This window comes from Anthonomus grandis, chromosome 6, assembly GCF_022605725.1.
Source record: "Anthonomus grandis grandis chromosome 6, icAntGran1.3, whole genome shotgun sequence".
Lineage (NCBI taxonomy): Eukaryota > Metazoa > Arthropoda > Insecta > Coleoptera > Curculionidae > Anthonomus > Anthonomus grandis.
Window position 1 is genome coordinate 6,762,516 of NC_065551.1, and position 23,623 is coordinate 6,786,138.

General features: G+C 30.8%; 1 protein-coding gene across 2 annotated transcripts in view; it reads left to right on the top strand.

Moving 5' to 3' along the window:
• Positions 1 to 23,623, top strand: part of LOC126737742 (meiosis regulator and mRNA stability factor 1) — a 153,388-nt gene that overhangs the window by 77,806 nt on the left and 51,959 nt on the right. For both annotated transcript variants that reach the window (XM_050442759.1, XM_050442760.1), the window contains exons 11-14: positions 6,890 to 7,093; positions 9,450 to 9,641; positions 9,716 to 9,882; positions 9,937 to 10,112. In XM_050442759.1, coding sequence (XP_050298716.1) covers positions 6,890 to 7,093; positions 9,450 to 9,641; positions 9,716 to 9,882; positions 9,937 to 10,112 — 739 coding nt within the window. The remainder of the gene's footprint in view (positions 1 to 6,889; positions 7,094 to 9,449; positions 9,642 to 9,715; positions 9,883 to 9,936; positions 10,113 to 23,623) is intronic.

A 23,623-nucleotide genomic window follows, 5' to 3' on the forward strand; every position in this document is an offset into this window, starting at 1 on the left:
TTTTTTAATTTCAACACCCTGTATTTTGGAAACGAGGCACTTCCGACCATCTATGTCTTATCTCAAACTACTTTTTTATGGTTCTTGTATATACTATAGCATTTTTGACTATTGTGATAAATTTATAATAATATAATCAATTATATTTTATAGTTGCTGAAAGGGGGCACCCTGTAGATGAAAAAAGGAACAAATAGAATAACGAATTTCTTTTAATTTTCAAGCATTTTATCAGTCAATATGCCGAAGTAGAAAAGATTAATAGCAAAAAAAGTTAAACAAAAGTGACTCTGGAAATCAAATAGAGAAAAAAAATGGCCTTAGACTTTTTTTCTGGGAATGGTCAAGGACTCTTCTAATTGCAAATAGTTTTAACCATTATTTCTGTACCATTAGCAAACAACATTTTACCAAACAAACGCGTACAATTTCCACAAAAAAATGATCGAGGATCTATACGTATTTTAAAAAGTAAAAAAACGCAAGAACTCGATGGTTTAAGGGTCAATTTATTGAAAATAATTTATTGTTCCTTTATTAAATATATTCCCATATCCATGAAAAGGCCTAAGACAAACGTGATTAATTATAGATATAAAATTTAAGCATTAAATATGAATGATGAAGAAAATAAATTAACTACCTACATACCAAGGCGTTTGATACCATTGACTAAACCATGCTTTTGGCTAAATTAAACTAAATTAAATTATATAGGTTTCTTTCTAACTCTTTTTTAAGATTTTTTTAAACATACTTAAATAATAGATCTCAGTGTGTATGAGTAAATGGTAATGGTACATTTGAATAGCAGTCTGATTTTCTGACTAACGATGGGTGTCCCACAGGGCTCTATAATGGGGCCATTATTATTTTCAATTTATGTTTCTGATATGAATCAGTTTATTAAAAACATTTAAATTGATTATTTATCTAAACTCTAAAATATATATCCTATTTACAAATAAACATAAATCCCATTTTCATTGTCGGATATGCGGGATATTAACACTAACTTAATTGTCTGGTAATATTTTGGGTTTCGGGATCAGAAAAATAAAAGTCCAGGTTACCAAAAGGCCAACTTAAAATGGCCTTATGGTTTTATGTTAAGAAATATCCATGTATTGTCTGTTATACCTAAATGTTTTTCCGTCTATATTTATATTTACATTTATTACATTCAATTATATTTACATTTCAATATTTTTTATCCAAATTATATGCAAATTTTTTGTTATAGTTCAGTTCAGAGATCTATTAGAATTGTTGATGTGCCGCGAATAGTTCCGTGTGCCGGTGTTGCTTGTATTGTCACATGAAATGTATGTTTAAATCGCAAAATTTTATGTGGAAAGAGTCATAAAGTAATATTCTAAGCGATATTTAATCATTCCATTAAATGAATAAATGTTTTAAGCATTTTTTAAAGAATTTATACATTTGATTCGTAAAATTTGACTACTATTTTGTTAGACGTCTGACCTCAGTCACAGCCACTTAAGTGTGAAAAGTTGCACAGGTCCGGCCTTAAAATTTATTTGTATTTAAAACTTTTTTATTCGGGATTTTTGGGTTTAGTTTTATTAAGTTAGAAATTCAGGATAGTTGGTAGCAAGATAATATTTAATTTAAATATAAGATTTAAGTACGTAAAATGAGTTTTAAGCAAAAATTTTAATTTAATAAGTTAGTTTTTAGCGCCATCAGTGGGGTGTTTATAACAAGTGATTAGAGAATAAGTGGAACGAATTACTTAGGCCCATTTATTATGTGGATTAAGGCATTAAATATTTACTTTTTGACACAAAAGGGTAAAATGTTTTGGTTTGTCTTCAAATTTTATATATTTCCTTTTTTTTTGGGTATTGAGATTTATTTCTACTTGGTGGTGATTATTAATGGGGATTTTGGCTACCATATTCAATGTCTTTTATTATTTTTTTTTTAATTAATATATATTATGATATATTATTATAATAATATACTCATGAAAACCCCTATTTCTATATTTAGTACCAACTTCTTTTGATAAAAAGTAATTATGTCGTCAGAAAAGTGGAAGTATATTTTTTAAAATAAGCTTTTACATTAAAAATCATCTAGCTATCTATATCTTATGCGTGTAAAAGACACAAGTTTTACTTATAAAAAAATACACTTTACATCCTGAATGTAATATTTATTAATTTGTTTGCCTCATATTTAGTTATTGTGCATATTAGGAGAGATTAGATGAAAATTAACAAAAATAAATGCTTATACTAAAAACTAAAAATCTTATACAAAACACTACATTTTAAGTATACTGGATCCTAAAACTACAGTGAGAATACTAAATACTTTTATAAATTTAACCACTCCTTTTGAATCTGGCCCAAAGAGTTAAATCAATTTTCTAAATTCTGTTTTTTTGCCTTTGTTCTTTAGCAGTTTCTTCTATTAAGGAAGGAAACAATTTCTCTGTTGCCGCTATGGATTCCAACTTCATATCGCACATCAGGATATGGATACTAAAGCATTACATTATATAAGTATAGTTTATTGCGTCCTCAAATACTATCCTTAACACTAGAAAATGAACTATCAGAACTATGTAAGTCTAAATTACTGTCCAGATCATTCTTATTGTTTTCATTACAAATGTTATTGTCTTTCTTGTGCACCCACGGTCTCCATAAGCCCGCACAAACACTTTCCTCTTGATTTGCCAAATTTTCCTGCCTATTTTCCCAGGGCCGAAACATTTTAAGGTCTTTAGGTAATACCAAGACAAATCCACAAACACAAATAAAAAAAACACACTTCCTCACAGTAAAAACTGCAAAAAATTTAGACGAATACAGGCCAAATTCTAAATTCCCCACTTTCATAAACGTGTAAAAAGCAAAACCGGCAAAACCCATCAAATAATAATAACCTCACATGACCCCCCTCCCAACTATTAAATGTGATAGACCCATCCTTAAATATCTCTTTAAAAATACGTTGAAAGTAATACAAAAACAGCCCAATAATTTATTTGGGTACGGCCCCGTAATTCTCAAAATCAGTGGGATAGAGAGAGATACACAATCACTTGCAGTCTAAAGTAGGAATCGCCAGGACGCAGGTGTTTTATCTTTGTTTAATAGACTGGCTAAAAAGAGGTGACAAGTCTGTGAGTGCTGGAAGTGTTTAAAATATCTTGTAAGATGCTTGGATTTTAGTCCGCGGTCAATTTTTTGATATTATTTTGTTTCTAAAAATGGACATTTTCGAAAGAAAAATAAAAAATAGTATAAAACATGGAATTTTACGTATATTTAAAATGATTTGATATATAAACAATATAAAATTTTGCCACTTAAACATGTATATCATGCGACAATAAATACGACATAGACGCACGGACTAGTTAGTGCGGCATCTGCGACAGATCAAAGATTCTAATAGATCTCTGAACTGGACTTTATACAGGGTACGTCAGCAAGGCCTACGGCTAAAATAGCGCCTAAACTATACCGAGTAGAAAAAAACTTATGTGACATGGTTAAAAGGTTGACAATCTACAAACTAAAAATAATTTTACATATACAGGGTGCGTCAAAAATAAGTTATGGACAAATATGTAGTTTTTTCAAACGGAACACCCTGTATTTAATGGCGTTATGTTTTTGGGGACAACAAGAGCTTTACACTGATGCCTCATTTTTTAAATTTCATTACGGCGTTGCCACGTAATTCGTATTTTTAGGATATTTATGATTTTTATAGCAATCGCTGTGTTCAATCAAGATAAACAAAATTTTTATCCTTCAGTAAAAGAAGTTTTTTTTCATACAGAGTGTCAATATAAATATACCAATTTACTCAAATAAAATATTTTTAGTTTGTAGATTTTTGTCAACCTTTTAACATGAGTTTTTTTCCACTCAGTATAGTTTAGGCGCTATTTTAGCCGTACACCTTGCTGACGCACCCTGTATATGGGTAGGGCCAAAGTTATTAACTTGAAAGTGTTTCTTAACAAAAATTCTTGTATTTTTAGCGCCCTGGGGAAGCAAATATATTTTGCGAAACGTCGGTCATTTTAAGTTAAACTGAACTTTTATTTCTCTTATCCCGAAACCCAAAATCTTAACAGACAACTGACAAAATTTGGATCAATAAAAGATAAACTAACTAACTTCTAATTCCGATATTCAGGGCATTGCTTCATTTTGTAGAAATTACAATTTAAAGATAAATCTGACCAAAAGTTTGGTAATCTTCTTTGGAAAAAAATTGTTTGAATCCAATTATTAAAAATAATTTCAGCATTTGAAATAAAAATACTGCATATATAATAGCATATTGAAAAAAACAACATAATTTCTTCTAATCAGTGAAACTGAAATTTTAGTACAAAATAAAAATAGCATATATGCGACTAAATTTTTTTTATAAATTAAAACACATATTTCGTCATAAAGTTGTGTAACCATTTTATCCTTTTTCTACTTTATTACAGTGATAGAATTTATTCTGACAGTTTAACTTTTAATATTTCTAAAAAAATCAAAAACTACAAAACAGTTGTATGAGATTTTCTTATGATATACACAATGGTATTAATTTATAGATTTTGATTTTACAGTTTTTACATAGGAAATTAATATTTACAAATTACGGTTATGTGTAATTAAATATTTAGGGTTAAGTTGAAGAATAGCTGACTGCAGATGAAAAAGTCATGATCAGGTAAACTTTAGCCAATTTATATTTCTGTTTGGCTTTTTCTGCATTATTATTATTGATTTTAAACTATGTCATCATCGTAATGTATTGATTTGTTTATTAAAAAATATTTGAAGAGCTATTCTTCATAGCTTTTAAAAAATGTTTCTATATACATTTAGATTTTTAGAAAATGGCGTTTACTTGATGTTGTACCCAAAATCTCTACTTGAACATCTTCGTTTAAAATATGTCGATTTGTCGTTTTTTTATTTACAACTAAACCCGTTTCAGTAAATTTTGCTACTACACAAATACATTTTGCTCTAAGTCCAAAATGTATTTGAGACCTTAAAATTAGGATTACTGTTATTAAAAACTGCTTAAAAGAAAAAAATGTAAATGTATCTTTTATGACCAAAAATTTATCGGATTGATAAACACTTTCAGTAATAAATGCACCTGTTCTCTTTATGATCATGTTCAAAAATAGTAAATTAATAGGTTAGTAAAATGATGTGTTGATTTATTAAATCAATTTACTAACCTAAAAAAAAATGTTTCAATACAAATCTTAGCTTTACCATAATTAAAACACAGGAATAATGTCTAATAATAAGTAATTTACAATGTTTAAATAACCCTAACTTGGCAACGCAGCACTCAAATTCAAAAAAATAAGGTGCCAAAATGTAGAGAATGAAAAGTTTTTTCAAATGAGGTATTACCCAACCCCTATTTTCGTTACGCCCCTTAAGATTTTCGAGAGGGAGATTCTGGGGAGTAGGGGGTTGAAAGAAGCAAAGTGATTTCTACATAAAAATAGTTCCCCCTTGGTAATAAAATTGACGTGTCCTAGCGATTTTATAAAACCCTAACCCGTTTCGAGATAATAGGAGTGGGAAGTTTTCAAATTGACACCCTGCGTACCTTGATTCCACTGTACGAAAATAATAAATAACTTAATAAATATTAGAAATTCAAAAGACTTTGTACATTCAGATTGCTTGATCACCCATTGACAACTGTGATCTACCTAACGGAACCTTTAAAAAACGAAATATGCCAATACGTGTTTGAGCGTTTTTTTAACGCGCTGCCATGTACTTTTTACGCTTTTCTTAAGATGGCCTTTAAAATTCATTTCCGCATCACCACGAGTGGTTGCAAAGGCGCCTCTGAAACATCTCCAACCATATAAGTGCTTCGTTGAATCTATTTCATTAGTAACATGTTATCAAACCTTTACTTTTAACTAAATACCTCATAATACACTGGCCAGCAAAATTAACGCACCACTACATTATTTCGAATTATTTTTGGAAATTTCCAAAAAAAATAGAACTATTTATTTTATTTTAAACTGCCATATTACAGACATTCTAAATTTATACAGGTGTTTATTTTACTCGAAGTATGCTTGTCTTAGTTTTATTTTGTTGGAATTCCAGATAAAATTTGAATTAACATACCTTTTTTTGCTTGTAAGTTTTATTGGTAAAAATTATCATTTGTACTGAAAATTTACATTTGTGAGGTACAGTGAAATATAAGGTTTATTATGGAACGTCAATCAAGAAATCTGACGGCCGAAGAATGTGCGCAGGCAATCATTTTACTGAATGAGGGATGGAGCTTTCGAAGAATTGGAGAGAGAATGCTAGACCGCGTGTTGCTCAGATTGTTCAAAATTATTTTAATGATGTTGGAATTGAAACTATGGATTGGCCAGCAAATAGACCTGATCTTAATCTAATTGAGAATGTTGGAACAAACATGATCTACCGTTGTTTTCAAGAACTTCCTAACCCTCCTAACACTTAATATGGACTGGCGATATTGGCCAAATATGGATTAGGCCCATAATTTTGAGCATAAATAATCGCTGCCGTGCTGTTATTCAAAATAGGGCAGGAAATACCCGTTATTATTTATTTTTATTAATGTTAATATTCTTTTGTAATTTTTTTTCTATACTTTTTTTACGTTCTTTTGACATTTTTTCCTATTGTTAATACTTTTGTTACGTTATGATACAAATATACTTAATTTAGACACAAAAATATTTGATCAATATTATATATTTTTTTCAAAATATAGTGGTGCGTTAATTTTGCTGCCCAGTGTAAAAGCATTTTCACATAGTGATGTAAACACGCGACCAAAACTAAATTCATCTATTTCTCCTTAGATAATCAATCTACAAATAAATCTCCAAGCAGATGGAACACCAGTAGCAAATTTAAGAGTCAACAGTCAACATGAGGCTCAATGCGTAATTTCTCAATTGCATCGACAAAAAATTGGTAAAAGGCGAATTATGATCGGTTATGATCAGGATAATACGTTTCCAGAACCCGAACATCTAAAAGTCATGGTCGTTAGTCTATTACAGGTTTGTATATTTTTTACATATAAAATTTAAAAAGTTTATATTCCAATTATACTTTAATGCCGGGTGGCTCTCAAGGGTATATTGGGAATTATTCGTCGATAACGAAAAGAAAATCTTTTTGAACAAATGTTTCGGTAGTCAAATCTACTACTGTTATCAAGGCAAATAAAATCAAATTAAAATACATCGAAAAAAATACTTAAGCTTTTTTTGCATTCATTTGCTTCTTCTAAAACAACTTAAAGACTTTTTTAAATTCGTTTGACTTTTATAAACTGTAACAAAAAAAGTACAAAGGTAGATTTTTTTGTTGTGTAAAAGAAGTGATCTATAATTCAATGACAAAAAATATTTTTATAAAAGATATTCAATTTATTTTAAGAATAGTCCTGCTTTTTAGCGCTCTCTTTTTACTAAAGGAAAGCAGGTGTTATTAAAATCACTGGAACAAGTAGTTTGGGTTTATTTTCATTTATTACCACTCCTTGATTTGGACGATTAGAAATAAAATTAAGATATCTATTACCTTTATAATTTCTTTTATATAGTACTAATCCGTTGCTTTCGTTCTTCACAATGTACGAATCATTATGTTAACCGCGCCATTTAATATGTTCTCTATGAACTTTCTGCTTTCATCTTACTTTCACCAAAAAATTGTAGTAACACACCATCAGGTACCATGGTGCTTTTAGAACTTCTCCCATAGATGTCACCTACATTTGAGTTTAGAAGTTTTTTAGCAACGTAAACAAATAAAATAAAAAAAAACAATAATAATAAATAGAGGGTTTTTTGACATGGAATCAAACCCTGGGGCGTATATCTAACACCAATTTTAAACCTTTGTAAGTGTGTCTGTTTGTCCTTTGAACTATTTCCTTTTGGTATCCTCTGATGATGGACACACATGTGTCCGAAACATGTCGGGTGTTTTGAATAACTTAATGTTTAACAAATAAGTGGAGGGAGACTGCAGGATTTTCATTTTACTTTAAGATATATTTGGTTTTTTCTGCATTTATTTTTAATTTGTTAAAGGATAGCCAATTTACATAGATATTGATATCTTCATTAATAACACGCATAAGTTCAGCTATATTTTCGCCCATGTACACCAAAGCTGCATCATCCGCAAATTTAAAGTAGCTCCTCCTTAAATTTGTAGACCCAGACTCAAGACATAAAGTGCATAAAGAAAGGGGTCCAGGACTGAGCCCTGTGGTACCCCATAGTTAGCAACTCCGCAACTCCCTAACCGTCTCCCCTAATTTTACATATTGGCGTCTATTTCTCAACTTGGAAGCATTCCCTCTAATCCCCATTTTATAAAGTTTTTTTAAGAGTAAATCAATGCTAACCACGTCGAAAGTTTATTTTAAGTCTACAAATACTGCTATAACAATTTTCTTGCCAAAGCTTTTGCAATATAATTTACAAAATCAAATGTCGCGACTAGTGTATTACTATTTTTTAAAAAGCCGTACTGAAACTTGTCAAAGAATATGTTGGTGTCTACATGAAGTGTTATTTGTTATTTTATTAATTTTTCTATTATCTTTGAAAAAACTCCTATTATACAGATTCGATGCTCAGGCTATTTACAGTATTTTCACCAACCTGATCTATAGTTTAAATAAGCATAGTTTAAATGCTTATTTAAACTATTTACAATATCTACCCTGTCAACAACCTCGTCTCCCTCAACAAGCAATGAGTCAACCTCTGTTGTATTACCATAATCCTTTTTAAAGAAAGAATTAATAAATTTCCATTGTTTTTTTTTAATATTAGTGCCAGCTCGTTTCCATTCCTTACTAAAATGTAAGTTTTTCAAATTCATTATTTTAATATTAATTCCATTTTTAAGCCTTTTAAATTCATTTATATATTCAATATTTTCTGGAAAATACCATTTTCTTATTCATCATAGCTATTTTCTCTAGAGGCTGTTCTAAGAAATAATTTCTAGCAATTTCTCATAACAACTTTGGTAATATTCCTTTTAAACTTCCCGAGAGCTTGAAGAGACACCTGGTACATTCACTATGCAAGTAAAATAGTTAATTACACATTATTTATCAATTTATTTTATCAATTTTTATCAACTATTTCAAATTCAAAAGCTCTTTATTAATTTAGAAATATGCAATTACAGAGTATGATTAAAATGCACTTAAGCTCCGAAGAGCTTCTCTGTGCTAGTTGTTTAGAATACTAAATAAAAACCTTAATATTGAAGTTTAATAAATAAATAATTAAAGGCAAGATTTTTAGTAATATGATCCGCCTATTAACGATATTTATGTGATATTTATACAACTATTAAATAATGTAAAACAATTAACATTTGTAGGAGGTTCCCGATAAAAAGATGCCACTGTTCCAGTTTATGGAATTATTAGAATCCAGATATCATTGTACGGTGTCAGTATCGAGAGTGAGTAAATTAAAAGATGTAGTAAAGATAAATGATGAACGAGGATCAAGGATAATATATTTAACTGAGGAAGCAACTAGGATTAGTCCTGCACAAAATTTAACAGAGGTATTTCTATTTACAATTTTACCTTACCATTAATTACTTTTTACAATTTTAACTTACCATTTTGCTTCTTATAGACCCTTCTTCCATATTGTGTCCTGCATTGTCCAAAAGGAATCCAGAATATCGGTTGGTGCGAGTCCAATACTTGTATTATCCCAAACGTTTTAATTCCATTACCAACTTTCAAAACAAAACTTCTGACTTTATTGAATGACCATTTTGGATCTTTACCTTTACTCAGGTAATTAACATTTACATTATTATTAGAATAAAATAATAAGGTTCGGTATTCTAGTTTTCAGTCCTGTTACGAGCAAGAATTTCAAGAACCACTACCCGTATCTGATAGTGGCGTGCCCCTCGAACATTTGATCACTTGTGTTCCTAACATTGAGATTAAACTATTAGGATTGAATAAGAGCATTAAAGTAATCCAGCATAATACCAAACCTATTGAAGAAACCACTGACGGTAAGTCAAATTAATTCTTGTTATACAGCATTCATTCAGTTCTTGCGTGCTAAACGGTGATTGCAAAATATTTATTAAATAAATTTTTTTTTAAGTTACTTATTATATAAAAATTAGCTCTGATTTTCACACTTATGGGATGATTTATTAATATTGGACAAAATATTTAACGAAAAATACATTTTTCATTCAGTTTATCAGTGACGCAAATAAATATATACATTAGATTCTAACTAAACAGGCGATGTGATAGTCCGGCACCTCCAATAATACGGCGATAATTTACGTAAGGCTTATTTTTTATTGTCTGGAACCTCCCATAGTCTAGACTTGCAATTGACGATGCCATGCCGGATTAATGAGATTCTATTGTACAGGCTGTTTAATTAAGGGTGGCGAGATGCTATTATCTAAAGGACTAACCATCTTCAATCAATTTTGATTTTACCACCTATATCCAAAATCATGGAAAAAATAATGATCTTTCAAATTTCCAAATTTGCTCTAAAAAATAATATTTTACCTGAAAACAATCAGGGTTTCGTCGTGGTCATAGTTGTGCCACTGACCTATGAAATTACAGGAGCCTTAGATAAGGCAAGGCAAGCTTTTGATTTGTTAAATTATGATCTTTTATTATGCATTTTATCATACTGGTTTTCGATTTAGCGCTTGTGTCTTAGTTAAATCTTTTTTATATAAATTACATTTTATTTTATAAGATGTAACTATTAAGAATAAATCATCAGAAGTCATGTCTGTAGGGTACCAAAAATGTCTTAGGATCTCTCTTTTTTATACTCTATAAGTCTAATTTTATGATTTTTTTTCAATATATTTAATAGTACGCAGTATTAGTAAATATCGTGATAATCCGTGACGGCCATAAGTGGAGATTAAAATAATCTTAAATATAATTTATGAACACCTATAAACCTGACCAAATTAAATAATAAACACATTTTCCAAAAAACGTAATTATTGTCAATCTTATTAAAAAAAATATGTTTTACTTTAAGGACAAAAATTGAAAAACTTTTGGGTTTCATGCTATATTTCACACTAAGACAGAAAATTTAAAAAAAATCAATACTTTATGGCATATCCTTTATTCCTTATAACCTCAGCACATCGTCTTGGCATGGATTCAAGAAGACTGTGAATAATATCTTCAGAAATTCTATTCCATGCTTCTTCTAAGCCTTGAAATAAATCATCTTTATTATGGAATTTATTAGCATTTGATTGTCTAACTTTTCCCTTTAGGTGCTCTCACAAGTTCTCAATAGAATTCAGGTCCGGACTTTGAGCTGGCCAGTTCGAAACCCGAGTTTGTTGAGTGGTAAATTTTTTTTTACAATGTTGGATGGATGTGTCTTTGGATCGTTGTCGTGTCGAAATGTCTAAAGCAGTATTACTCAAAGTGTGCTCCGCGAAACCTCCGGTAGGGCTCCGCCAACAGTCATAATAAATGAATGCATGTATTAAAGTGGACCTGTATCTATCTATTTTTGTATGATTATTAATTAACAATTCACATATAACTTACTCACATATAGCTTTTGCTTTTAGTTGAGATTTTAGGGTTCCGTCACGAAAAAAGTTTGAGTAACACTGCTAAAGTAACGGTAAATTATATTCAGCATATGCTTACTGTACTTAGGGTTATATCTTTGATTTATTGGACGTCTAACCCATGTCATAACATCCGGTCTGAATAAATTAAATTTCCTTTCATCTGGCCCTAAGATGTTTTTCCGACGCGCTCGTCTATTTTTCATTGAAATATAAGGCTTTTCACTGGTGTTCTGGCTATTAAGTTTTCATTGCATTAACGTCTTCGAATAGATCGAACTGAGAGAAATAGGGCTGGATAAACTTTTTTTATGTCTTCAGTAGAGGTAAATGAATTTTTTATAGAACATCTTTTAATCAGCTTGTCAGTTCCAGATGTAGTTTTTTTAGGTTTAGCTGACTTCCGAATAATAGCAGTAGTGCCTCTAGTTTGCCACAATGTAATTTGTTTACAAACAATACTTTTATGGAAATTTAGTTCTTTAGAAATTGTCACTTGTGTGCTGCCGGCGTTGTGCTTCTCAATTATAAGTTCTTTTATTTAAACTGATAAATTTACACATCGAGGCATTTTGGTAACCAACTGAACTTCTGATAAATTAAAAATGAACTTATTTGAATAACTATTCAGTTAATAACGTGTGTACAAAAAGTTTCTGCATTTATATCCACACGAAGAAAGGACTTTGCGCTAATTATTCACATTTCTTTGATAAAAATCTGGATTTCTTTGTATGCATTTATTGCTCAAACTAAGATAAACATTTTTAGTACATGTTCGCTCAAAAATATTAAATACATTATAAGACTAGAAAATAAATTAAAAGTTTCTCCATTTTTAGCCGGCACTGTACCTTCAATTCCTAAATAAAAATGGTCTATTGGAGACTAATAATATTGATAAGGAAGATTTTCTTTCGTCCCTAGAAAGTTATCTTCATAACAGAGCCTAATTTGTGAAATTAAATAATTCATTAAATATTCCTCTCACTTATAATAACGTAGTTAAATCAAAAGTGATTAAACATTTGGATAACGGTCAGCTTAGTATAAGGCTGAAGACTGGCAGGCTGTTTTGAGCGAGGGAAGTCCCAATGTATAATTTTTAATTTAATTTTTTTTTTAATTTTATTAACACAATATCCAATCACATTAATTACACACTATTCTTGCAAAATGTAAGTCTGATGAAAGGGTAAGAATCTCTTTCCGCCCAATTACAGGGTTGGATATGTCTCAAACTATAAGTTGTGATTGTGTTGCAGATGATGACGATGTGCTTGTCGATAAATAATAAATTTGATAAATTCTTGAATATATTAACCATCAATATGAATAATTGTTTCCCAATAAAATATAAACTGCTCAAGAAAACTAATTCTACATGCCCAACAATAAACTGGTTTGACGATAGTTTAAAAATAGTAAGAGATAGATTAAAACTCATGGATAGTCTGAACAAAGTTAATCCAATTTTAATTCCTAGTAACATGGTTAGAGACTATAGAAAAAAATACAAAAGTCAAATAAAAATTAAAAAATTGGCTTGTGATAGCTATATAAAAAATGTAATGTGGAATATTAGTCCTTTGGTTGGAGCCTTTGGTGTGATGCTGAAATTACGAGATAGTTTTATCACTAACCAAAAATCTTGATTTTTACTCTCGACGCGTGTCGAGCCATAGGACTATCAGGATGGCTTCACGGTCAACGCAACAGAACTTGTATTTTAAGATCAGTACTAAACTTAGATTAATTAATGCAGATATTTGGTTTTTAAAATCTTGCAAACGCCTTTCAGTTTTTCCAAAGTTTATTGATGTATTTTTTAAAAGTAAATCTCAATTTTCCAAAAAAGCTGAAGTTCTTGCTAAGCAAAAATTGCTAGATTTAGAAATCAAACATTTATATAGTAAACGTAGCATTTTAGAATTAGAAACCTACACACTTTTAAAAAAATTTACTTTTAGATAGACTGATTTAGAGTATCAAGCATGGAGCAATTTTTAAAGAAATATATTTGAGGTTATTAACTACAAATAGATTGGAAAATTTTCTTCACTAAACAAAAAACTAAAAAAGTTAGTAAGTCGAAGGATAAACCACAAAAGAAAAAACCCATTAATATCGTTGAAAAACAATCTTCTCAGTCATTGCAAAAACTTGAAACTGAACTTGATGTTCTTAATAAGGGTCTTGCACTAGTTTCAAATTGCAAAAACAACCTGGAGGAGAATATAATAAGTGTTGAATCATCAATTCAGTACTTGCCAGAATCTTCGAAAGGTTTTGCTAGAGAAACGTTTCGCAACCAACTTACAAAGAAGAAAGAAATGTTGTTTCTATTTAAAAGCTGACAAGGGAAACAAAGTTGTTATTTTAGACAAAGCAGAATATTTTAAACGAGTCGGTGATCTTATTGAAAATGGCATATATAAAAAGATTTCTAAAAACCCTTTATCAAAAATTATTTCGCAAGTTAGGACAACATTAAATGACTGCAAAAACCTTGTTTCCTTTTTAGAAAAATTCAAGTTACAATTTTCGAACCCAACAAAATTATATTGTTATATAAAATGACACCAATTGTCTCCACGATAAGATCTCCAACTTACAACATTTCAAAGTAATTAGTAAAGCAGTTTGAGGCATTCAAATTATCTTATGAATGCTTTTCAGTCAAAAACAGCCAACAGTTTATTTCAAAAGTCAATAATTTAATTATAAGTAAAAATGAAATTCTTGTTTCTTTCGATGTATCTTCTTTGTTCCCAAGCATTCCTATATTAGAAACTTTGGAATATCTGATTAAGCTTCTGGAAAGTAATGGTTTCGATAATATCCAAGAAATAATTAAATTAACAAAACTTTGTATGTCACAACATATTTTTCAATATAACTACTCATACTATGAACAACTAGAAGGTACAGCCATGGGTAATTGCCTCTCTCTCTTCCTAGCAGAGCTCTTTATAAATCTTCTTGAGTTAAATCCAAAAAATACATTCCAATACTTTCCACGAGTTTGGTTAAGATATGTTGATGATGTGGCACACAAATCATCAACATATCTATTTTTTTTGACAAAAGCAAATCCAATATTGATAATATTGTAGAACAACTCAATAACTGTCTTCCATCTATTAAATTTACCTTCGAACAAGAAACAAATAAGCAACTTTCATTCTTAGATACTCTTTTCATCAAAAATAATAATAAGTTAGAATTTGATATTTATGGAAAAGAAACAAATACTTTTAGATACCACCCAACTAGTGACTCTAAATATTGTTTTAAGCATAAAACGGCTAGCATGCATTTCTTGGTACATCGTTTGGTCTTATTTCCTCTAAGTAATAGCAAATTTAATAAAAAAGCAACAATTAAAACAATTGCTAGGGTCAATGGTTATGACGATAAGATTATTGATAAGCTGATTAGAAGACATAGGTTTAAAGTTAATCTTAAAAACTCTACCACATTTCAAAAAGATGAAAATAAGCAAACTTTTGTTGCAATACCATATGATCCTATCTTGACGAGAGACTAATAGGGTTTTCAAAGACTTAGGTCTAAGAATGGTCTATCAAAGTTCGGCCAAGTTACGAAATCTTTTAGGAAGCCCAAAAGATAAAATAAAGACCAATGAAAAGTCTGGGATCTATGAGATGAATTGCAACGATTGTGATAAAAAGTACATAGGACAAACCAGAAGATCAATTAATGTCAGATATAAAGAACATGCGAAATATGGAACAGTTGAAAAGTCAAGTGTGGCTGAACATGTTTTAAATAGTGGTCACTTTGTAAGAATAAGCAATTTAAAATTACTTAAACCAGTTAATAACATTAGAAAATTAGATGCATACGAAAGTTTAGCAATATTCAAAAATCAAAAAAACATTATTAACAGGGAATATATAATTGACTCTTCCGCTCTATTAGTTACATCATTAGTATATAAGGAGATTTGTAAGTAGTTTTAGTTTAGTTTTAATCTTCTTCCGAAGATGATAACATCGTTAAAGAACACGTGTTGAGAGTAAAAATAAAGAGTTTTGGTTATTGGTAAAGCTGTCTCGTAATTTAATGTGGAATATTATAAACCAACATAAGTCAAAATGTATTCCCGACTTATCCTCTCATTTAACTGCCAATTTATTTATTGATTTTTTCGCTACAATTGCGAGTAATCTTTTACCTTAAGTTATAAATAATCTTCCACCTCCACCTTTGTAGATTACAAAGTTTACCTATCCAACGTCAAAGCCGGTGAAGCATTCTCGTTTCGACCTGTCTCATATATTGAAGTTAGAGATGTAATATCTCAACTCAAAGACAAAAAAATAAAGATTTCCTGGGGATTAATACCAAAGTAATAAAGAAAATAAAGAACATAATAGTCTATCCTTTAACAACACTTATTAATCAGGTCATTTTAGAGAAGACTTTCCCAATTTCACTAAATAAAGCTAAGGTAATTCCAATCTTTAAACAAAAGTGATCACTTAATGATCTGTCAAATTATCGACCCATACCTTACCTGCACATTGTTTCAAAATTCCCACTATTAAAAACACAAATACATAATTATTTTAAAACTGAAGGTTTATTCTATCAGAGCCAGTATGGTTTTAGGAATGGGAGATCAACTATTCTTGCAATAGATGAGTTGGTGAATCATGTTTGTGAGGGCTTTGAAGCTAGACCGGATACCTATGCATCATGTCTGGATCTTACCAGGGCCTTCGACTTTGTGTCACGCGACATTCTTTGTTCCAAGTTGTCCGCCTATGGGTTCGATCCTCCCAGTGTGATCCTACCTAAGCGAGAGAGCTCAATTTGTGCTCTGGGATGGTGAGGCCTCGAGGTGCAGTTCATGACGTATAGATTTCCCCAGGCTCAGTGCTAGGACCGATTCTGTTTCTCATATCAACGACCTTGTTCATCATGTTCTAAAAAATACAGATTCTTATTCCTCAAAAAGTCCTGTCCAGCACAATCAAACAAATGGTTCATTTAGTTCTTTTCGCAGATAACACCAAATATTACAAAAGTTATCTTTCATCTAACATTGCAGAGAGTGGTATTTAGTCATTCTTAAACAGTTTTGCAGCTTGGTTTTTGTCTATCAGACTATCTTTGAATACTTCAAAGTCCCAAAACATCAACTTCACCTTGAGCAAAAAACCTTGAGAAGAAAAAAGCAAACAGTTCTTTTAGCAAACTGCATCAATAAGGTTAAGTTTCTGGGAGTGTACCTGAATCCAGGATTTACCTGGGAATCACATATTTTCAATTTGGGTCAGAGACTGTCACGCAGTATCTACCTAATAAGAAATGTATCTGAGATTGTTTCTTTGCGAACATTGTTGGCAAATGGCCACTCGACTCATGCGCAGAAGTTCTTTGGGCTGCGGAGACGTTATATTAGGGTTCTGCACTGTGTTGGGTACAGGCATGTTGGGTACAGCATTGTAGGGGTTTATTCATACTTACTTTCCTCTCTGTATACATTCTAAATTGCCTTTTATATATTGAAGATAATACAGTATTGCTCAGAACCCATGGAGATATGCATCCAATGTTGTTAAAAATTCCAATTACCAGAAATCGGAACAACATTATTCCAAATTTTCACAGGATTGCAAACATCAGGGGGGGGGGGGAAGGTGATTACTTTGGTATACTATTCTTTAATGCTCTACCAGAGGCAGTGAGGTCTCTTGATAATAGAGTTTTTAAAACCAGAGTGAAAAATTACCTCATAAGAAAGGAATTCTTTTCGATAGATAAGTTCCTGGCAACTGATTTTAGAGATCTTTGCTGAGATGCTATTCTGTAGCGCTGTAGTTCTGCTTAAGTACTAAGTTATTTGTGTAATGCGTATACAGGGTTATTCATTAAGAATGGCCAATTTCTGAACTGGAGATACTACACACCAAAATAAGGCGATTGAGCTTAACATGTCTTATACAAATGTTGCAGGTTTACGAGATACAGGGTATTTAAAGTTGGAATTTCTTAATAATTTTGTGATTTTAAGCAGTATCGTCTTGAAAATTGGCGATTTTATGTATTTTGACATGAAACTTACGAATTTTGTGGTGAATTTAGCATTATTTATACAGGACGTTAGTTACCCCCTGTTACTTAGGTAAATTACAACATATCTTTTTTGCTAATCAGTTATAGCTAAAACGACTAGAAAATCGAAAAGGCAGTTCAATTTTGAATAAAAAAGGTACTCTTGTTTATTTCATGTAACTCTATCAGTGTTTAACTTATTTGCATTTTAAACATTCAGCGTAAAAAAATCTTAAGCCACCGTTATTACGTTGGCTTAATAGAAATTTATTCTTTTAAATTACTACTATGCTCGGTAACAACAGTAAAGACAACAAATAACAATTAGTAACATTATTAAAAGAAAATTTCAAAGTAAATGCTCCCGCCTTCCACTTCAATACACTTTGTAAGGCGTCTCCTTAAAGATCTTTGAATATTAAATAACATTTGTCGAATATTTTTGATAATATTAGCATTGAATTTTCTTGAATTTTCTGTCATAATTCTTCGATGAAATTAATTGTCTCTTAAATCTTTTTAAACCAGGTCCTTCATGCGTGTCCATATTGAGAAGTCTAGGGGGTTTAAGTCTGGACTCCTAGGTGTCTGAACAAATTCACCGCCACGCCCAATCCACCGGCGAGGAAAATGTTCATTCAGGTATCGCCGTACTGGCAGAGAAAAATGTAGCGGCGCTCCGTCTTGCATAAACCAAATGTTCCGCCTTATGGCTGTGGTACATCTTCTAGTAGTGGGTTTAACTGTTGTTCAAGGAAGTTTAAATAGAGGGGCCCGTTCAGGTTGTGAGGAAGTTCAAAAGGACCAATAAAAAAACCAGATATCAGACCATACTTGGGTATGGTACCTTGAATTCATGCTGAAAATGTCGTTCCTTTAGAAGATGTGGATTTTCGGAGTCTTACAAATGATTGTTTTTCCAATTAAAAACACCTCGTCTGGTAAACGTCGTCTCATCGGTGAAAAGAAGGTCATTAGGAAATTCCTGGTTTTCGGATTGTTTATGTAGCATAAATTGAGCAAACTGTAGGTTAACTGGTAAATCTTGAGGTAGCAAATTATGGACAGGAATATAGTGATATGGACGGAGATTCTCTTTCTTTAAAATTCTCCAGATAGACGATTGGCTTATTCCTGTTGCCGTACTTAACCGACGAGTACTGAGCTAAAAATACGAGCTAAAACCTCTTCTTCTTCATCGAAGTTGATATTTTTTGGAACACCATTTAAGGTTTGAGGACGAAAACACCCTGTTTCGCCTAGGCACCTGCCTAGGCGAAACAGGGTGTAAATAAGTCTGAATAAATACGTCTGAACAGTTTGTGATTGGGTTGTCTTCAATTTGAGTGTAATTCTAAATACCTTCTGGCTGCACCAAGTCCACTATAATTTGACTGAGCAAAAACGCAAATCATATCACGCATTTCACCGTTGGAATATTCATTATGACGTGGCATTTTCTTATTTTAAAATTTTTACTACAAATAATACACTCTTACTTAGTGAGAGTAAAATTGTCATATAATTTCTTTAGAGGAAAAACTGATAAGTGCTGACACAAGCCTACTTGGAAAAAAAGTTAAGGTAAAAACGGTGGCTTAGGATTCTTTACGCTGAATGTTTAAAATGCAAATAACTTAAAAACTGATAGAGTTACATAAAATAAACAAGAGTATTTTTTTTATTTAAAATTGAACTGCCTTTTAGATTTTCTAGTCGTTTTAGCCATAACTGATTAGGCAAAAAAGATATGTTGTAATTTACCTAAGTAACAGGTAACGCCCTGTGTAACTAACGCCCTGTATAAGTAATGCTAAATTCACCACAAAATTCGTAGTTTCCATGTCAAAACACATAAAGTCGCCAATTTTCAAGACGATACTGCTTAAAATCACAAAATTATTAAGAAATATCAAAATTAAAATTTCAACTTTAAATACCTTGTCTCTCGTAAACCTGCAACATTTGTATAATACATGTTAAGCTCAATTGCTATATTCTGGTGTGTCAATCTCCAGTTCAGAGATTGCCCATTCTTAATAAATCACCTTGTATATGTTACTGATTATGTGTAGTTATGTTAGTTTGTAACATAACTACACATAATCGGTTAGATATGTAAGTGTGATTTCCTTAAACTGTATTGTGCATTTTAGAAACCGGTACTGTGTAACAATTTTAAATTTCTTTGAATTTGTATGATGCTTGATTTGTAAAAGTACTATTGTTGTACCTTATTACCAATTGATCATAAATAAATAAATTAAAAAAAAATAAATATATGTACTTCTGAGAAGTATGTTAAATGCAAACACAGAATTATAAAATCTTGGGTAACTAGGGGAATATTGAATTCAATACGAAGGCGCGATTATTGAAAAAAAATGTTAAAGATTAGAAATCTCAATTTATCGAATATCGCAAAACGCTTAATCAAGTATTAAACGTTGCGAGGACTTTTTGTTTTAAACTTATTTTTCTCTCATTCAATGGATCCCAAGTTGACCTGAACTATTAAAAAATGTACCAATGAACATCTTCCAAAGGAAAACTTCCTTTAAATATGTTAACTAAATCGGGGAAATCCTTAGAACTGACATTTCAATTGATGAGAAATTTCATCGTTATTTTAGCACTGCAGGTTCTAAAAAAGCTGGAAAAATTAAAAATTTGTAGAGCAACCATTTTCCTAGTGCAAAGGCCAAACATAATTTCTTTGTGAGTCCCATTTTGGCTAATGATCTTATAAAATTAATTAGCCCTTAAAAATTTAACGTCTAGCAATGTTGATAATATCTCCAAAGATAATTTAAATTAAATTATAAAGCCCTATTAAACTCTCTTTGTTCTTCTTAATTTCCCTAATTTTTCTCTCAAGAATTTATCCTGATTTACTTAAAAAGACAAGTATTATCCCTCTTTATAAGTCTGGTGGTAAAGAAAAATCATCTAACTACAGGCCAATTGCTTTGACTAGTTCTATTAGTAAATTAATTGCAAAGTGCTTAAAATTTCGCCTTACTTAATTTATTAATAAGTATAATTTAATATCTAGTGAACAATACGGAGAAAATTGCAACACGGCGAATGCTCTCATAAAAGTAAATATCTGCATTGGCTCTGATTTAAACGAAAGCATGAAATATATGACGATCTTTATTGATTTAGCAGAGACCTTTGATATATTTAATATATTGCCTCACGGTGTTCTGTCGAAACGTCTGGAAGATATAAGTATAATTAGAAAACTAAATGAGTCCTTAAAATCATTTCTAAAAAATAGAAATCAGCAGGTAAAAGTAAATGATATACTCATTTCTGGACGTGCAGTAGAGTAAAAAAAAGTTTATGTATTATATCATGAGTGCCTGTCGGGTTTGACTTATATTTATTGACTCATGGTTATTTGACAATATATTTACAAAATTCTAATTGTTTAAATTACGAAAAAAAAACAATTTAATCATTGTATTGATTCTGCCAAATCCTTGGCAGAATCTGTACTTGGTTATGGTTGGTATATGTATATGGGTGGCTTTTTTAAATTCGTTCTTGATCCACTTATGATCACGCAAAAAGCATTGCTAAAGATTTGTTTATTTGAAGATAAAAAAATATACATCAACTGACTGAAGTACCAGTAGATTTTTTCGTTTTCATATTTTGTACAATCATTTGGCTCGTATTTATATTGATTATTATTATTAATATTAACTATGAAAGTATGTGGTGTGTCACCTCAGCTCACGTCGTGATTTTGTTTCTTTAAATATGAATTCTGCTAAAATAAATAATTTACAAATATGACATGTACAGAAATAATTACGTTTATTTATTTATTTATTTATTTAAGTACAAGGCTCTCCTACAGATAGACTAAGCAATCCAATAACAGGAAAGCACAAAGTATCTTATGAATTTAAATACAAGTAAGCGCTTTGCCAAACATTACATTTTCACCAAACCTGACAAATACACCAAGCAATATAAACCAAACTAACTTATTTAATAGTAACTCTTATAAACAATAAAGAAGCATATATACATATGAATAATGACAATAGGGAAAAAAAGGACAATATTTATCGTTATTTACGAAATTAGGTAGAATTTTTTAAGTATCGCTTAAATGAAGCCATACTGGAAAAAAATATATCATCATTCAAATTAGTTTCTTGAAAATTATTAAAACTACGGGCGCATCTGAACAATGGAGAGTTAGACAAATAGTTTGAAGAATATCTTGAGATGCTAAAGGTCGATCTATTACGCAAAATGTAAGGATTAACGTTGATATGTAAATTTTCCAGACAGAAAGGGCAGTCTATTAAATTATTAATAATTTTATAAATCAATATTAAATCAAAATTGTTTCTACGACTCTCTAAGGGCTTCATACCATAAAATTTTAAGTTATCATAGTAAGTAAAAAAATGTCTCTGTCTATTAAAGCGAAAATTTACTATATTTACAAACTTTCGTTGAACTCTTTCAATTTGGTCAATATATTTGTGATACATCGGATTCCAAGCCACTGTCGCATATTCTATAGTAGGTTTAACGAACGCATTATATAATAATATTAATGATGATTGATTACTAAAACCCTTTGTAATTCGAGTTATAAAACCAAGATTTTTTAGAGCTTTCTGAACAATGTTTTCTATATGAACGTCGAAGAGCAGTCTGGAATCCAACGTCACACCTAAATCCTTAATAAACTCCACATACTTCAGGATAGTGCCCCCGAGATAGACATCACATTTGTTTTGTGTCTGAGATAGTTTTCTGCTAAAAAGTATAGAATGACATTTTTCTGGATTAATAAATAATTTATTTAAGGTACAGTACCTTTCAAAATTTGCAAGATCAGATTGCAGGGCACGAAAATCTGATACCTTCTTGATTGTTGTAAAGATTTTTAGGTCATCTGCATATGCAAGATATCTACAGGTAGAGAAACATTGACCAATGTCATTTAAAAAAATTGAGAACAAAATCGGTCCCAAATGAGAACCTTGCGGTACTCCTGAAGTTACGGTTGTACAAGAAGACTTTACTCCATTTACGACAACGTACTGAGAGCGATTTGTTAGATAACTTTTAATGAGTTTGAGCAGGGCCCCGTGCACACCGAAATTCTCCAACTTCACGAAAAGTGTAGGATGATGTACCTTATCAAAAGCCTTGGAAAAGTCAGTGTACACGGCACAAGTTTCCAGACCACTATCCATACTTTCGTTTATACTCTGAATAAATGGTATTAAGTTGGTTATTACCGATCTTTTTTGGAAAAAGCCATGTTGGTTAACATCAATAGCTTCTTTGACCTTAAAGAATAATTGTTTTAACAACAAAGATTCAAAAAGTTTACCAAAGTGACTAAGTAGGGAAATAGGCCTGTAATTCCGTACATAAGTTTTTTCTCCAGATTTAAATACTGGCACAATTTGAGCTGTTTTCCAAATATTAGGAAAAATGCCGCTGGATAAAGATTGATTATACAAAATATGCAAAGGCTCGCACAAGCTAGGACAAGACTTCAAAAAAAATGAAGGAAAACCGTCTGGACCAGGTCCCTTTTTAGGATCCATAGATATAAGTGCGGATTTAATGTCATTTATATCAATATTGTTAACTACAAAACATTCTTGACATTGACTAGGCTCAATTAAAGTTGGTGTATCAGAAGGTTCAAATACTCCACTAAAATACTTAGAAAAGAGTTCACTAATGTCAACACAATTCGAAGCTTCCTGATCATTAAATTTCATTTTTATTGGTAAGCTTTTAGTGTTTTTTTTGTTGTGAAAAAATGACCAGAAATATTTAACGTCTTTGACAATGTT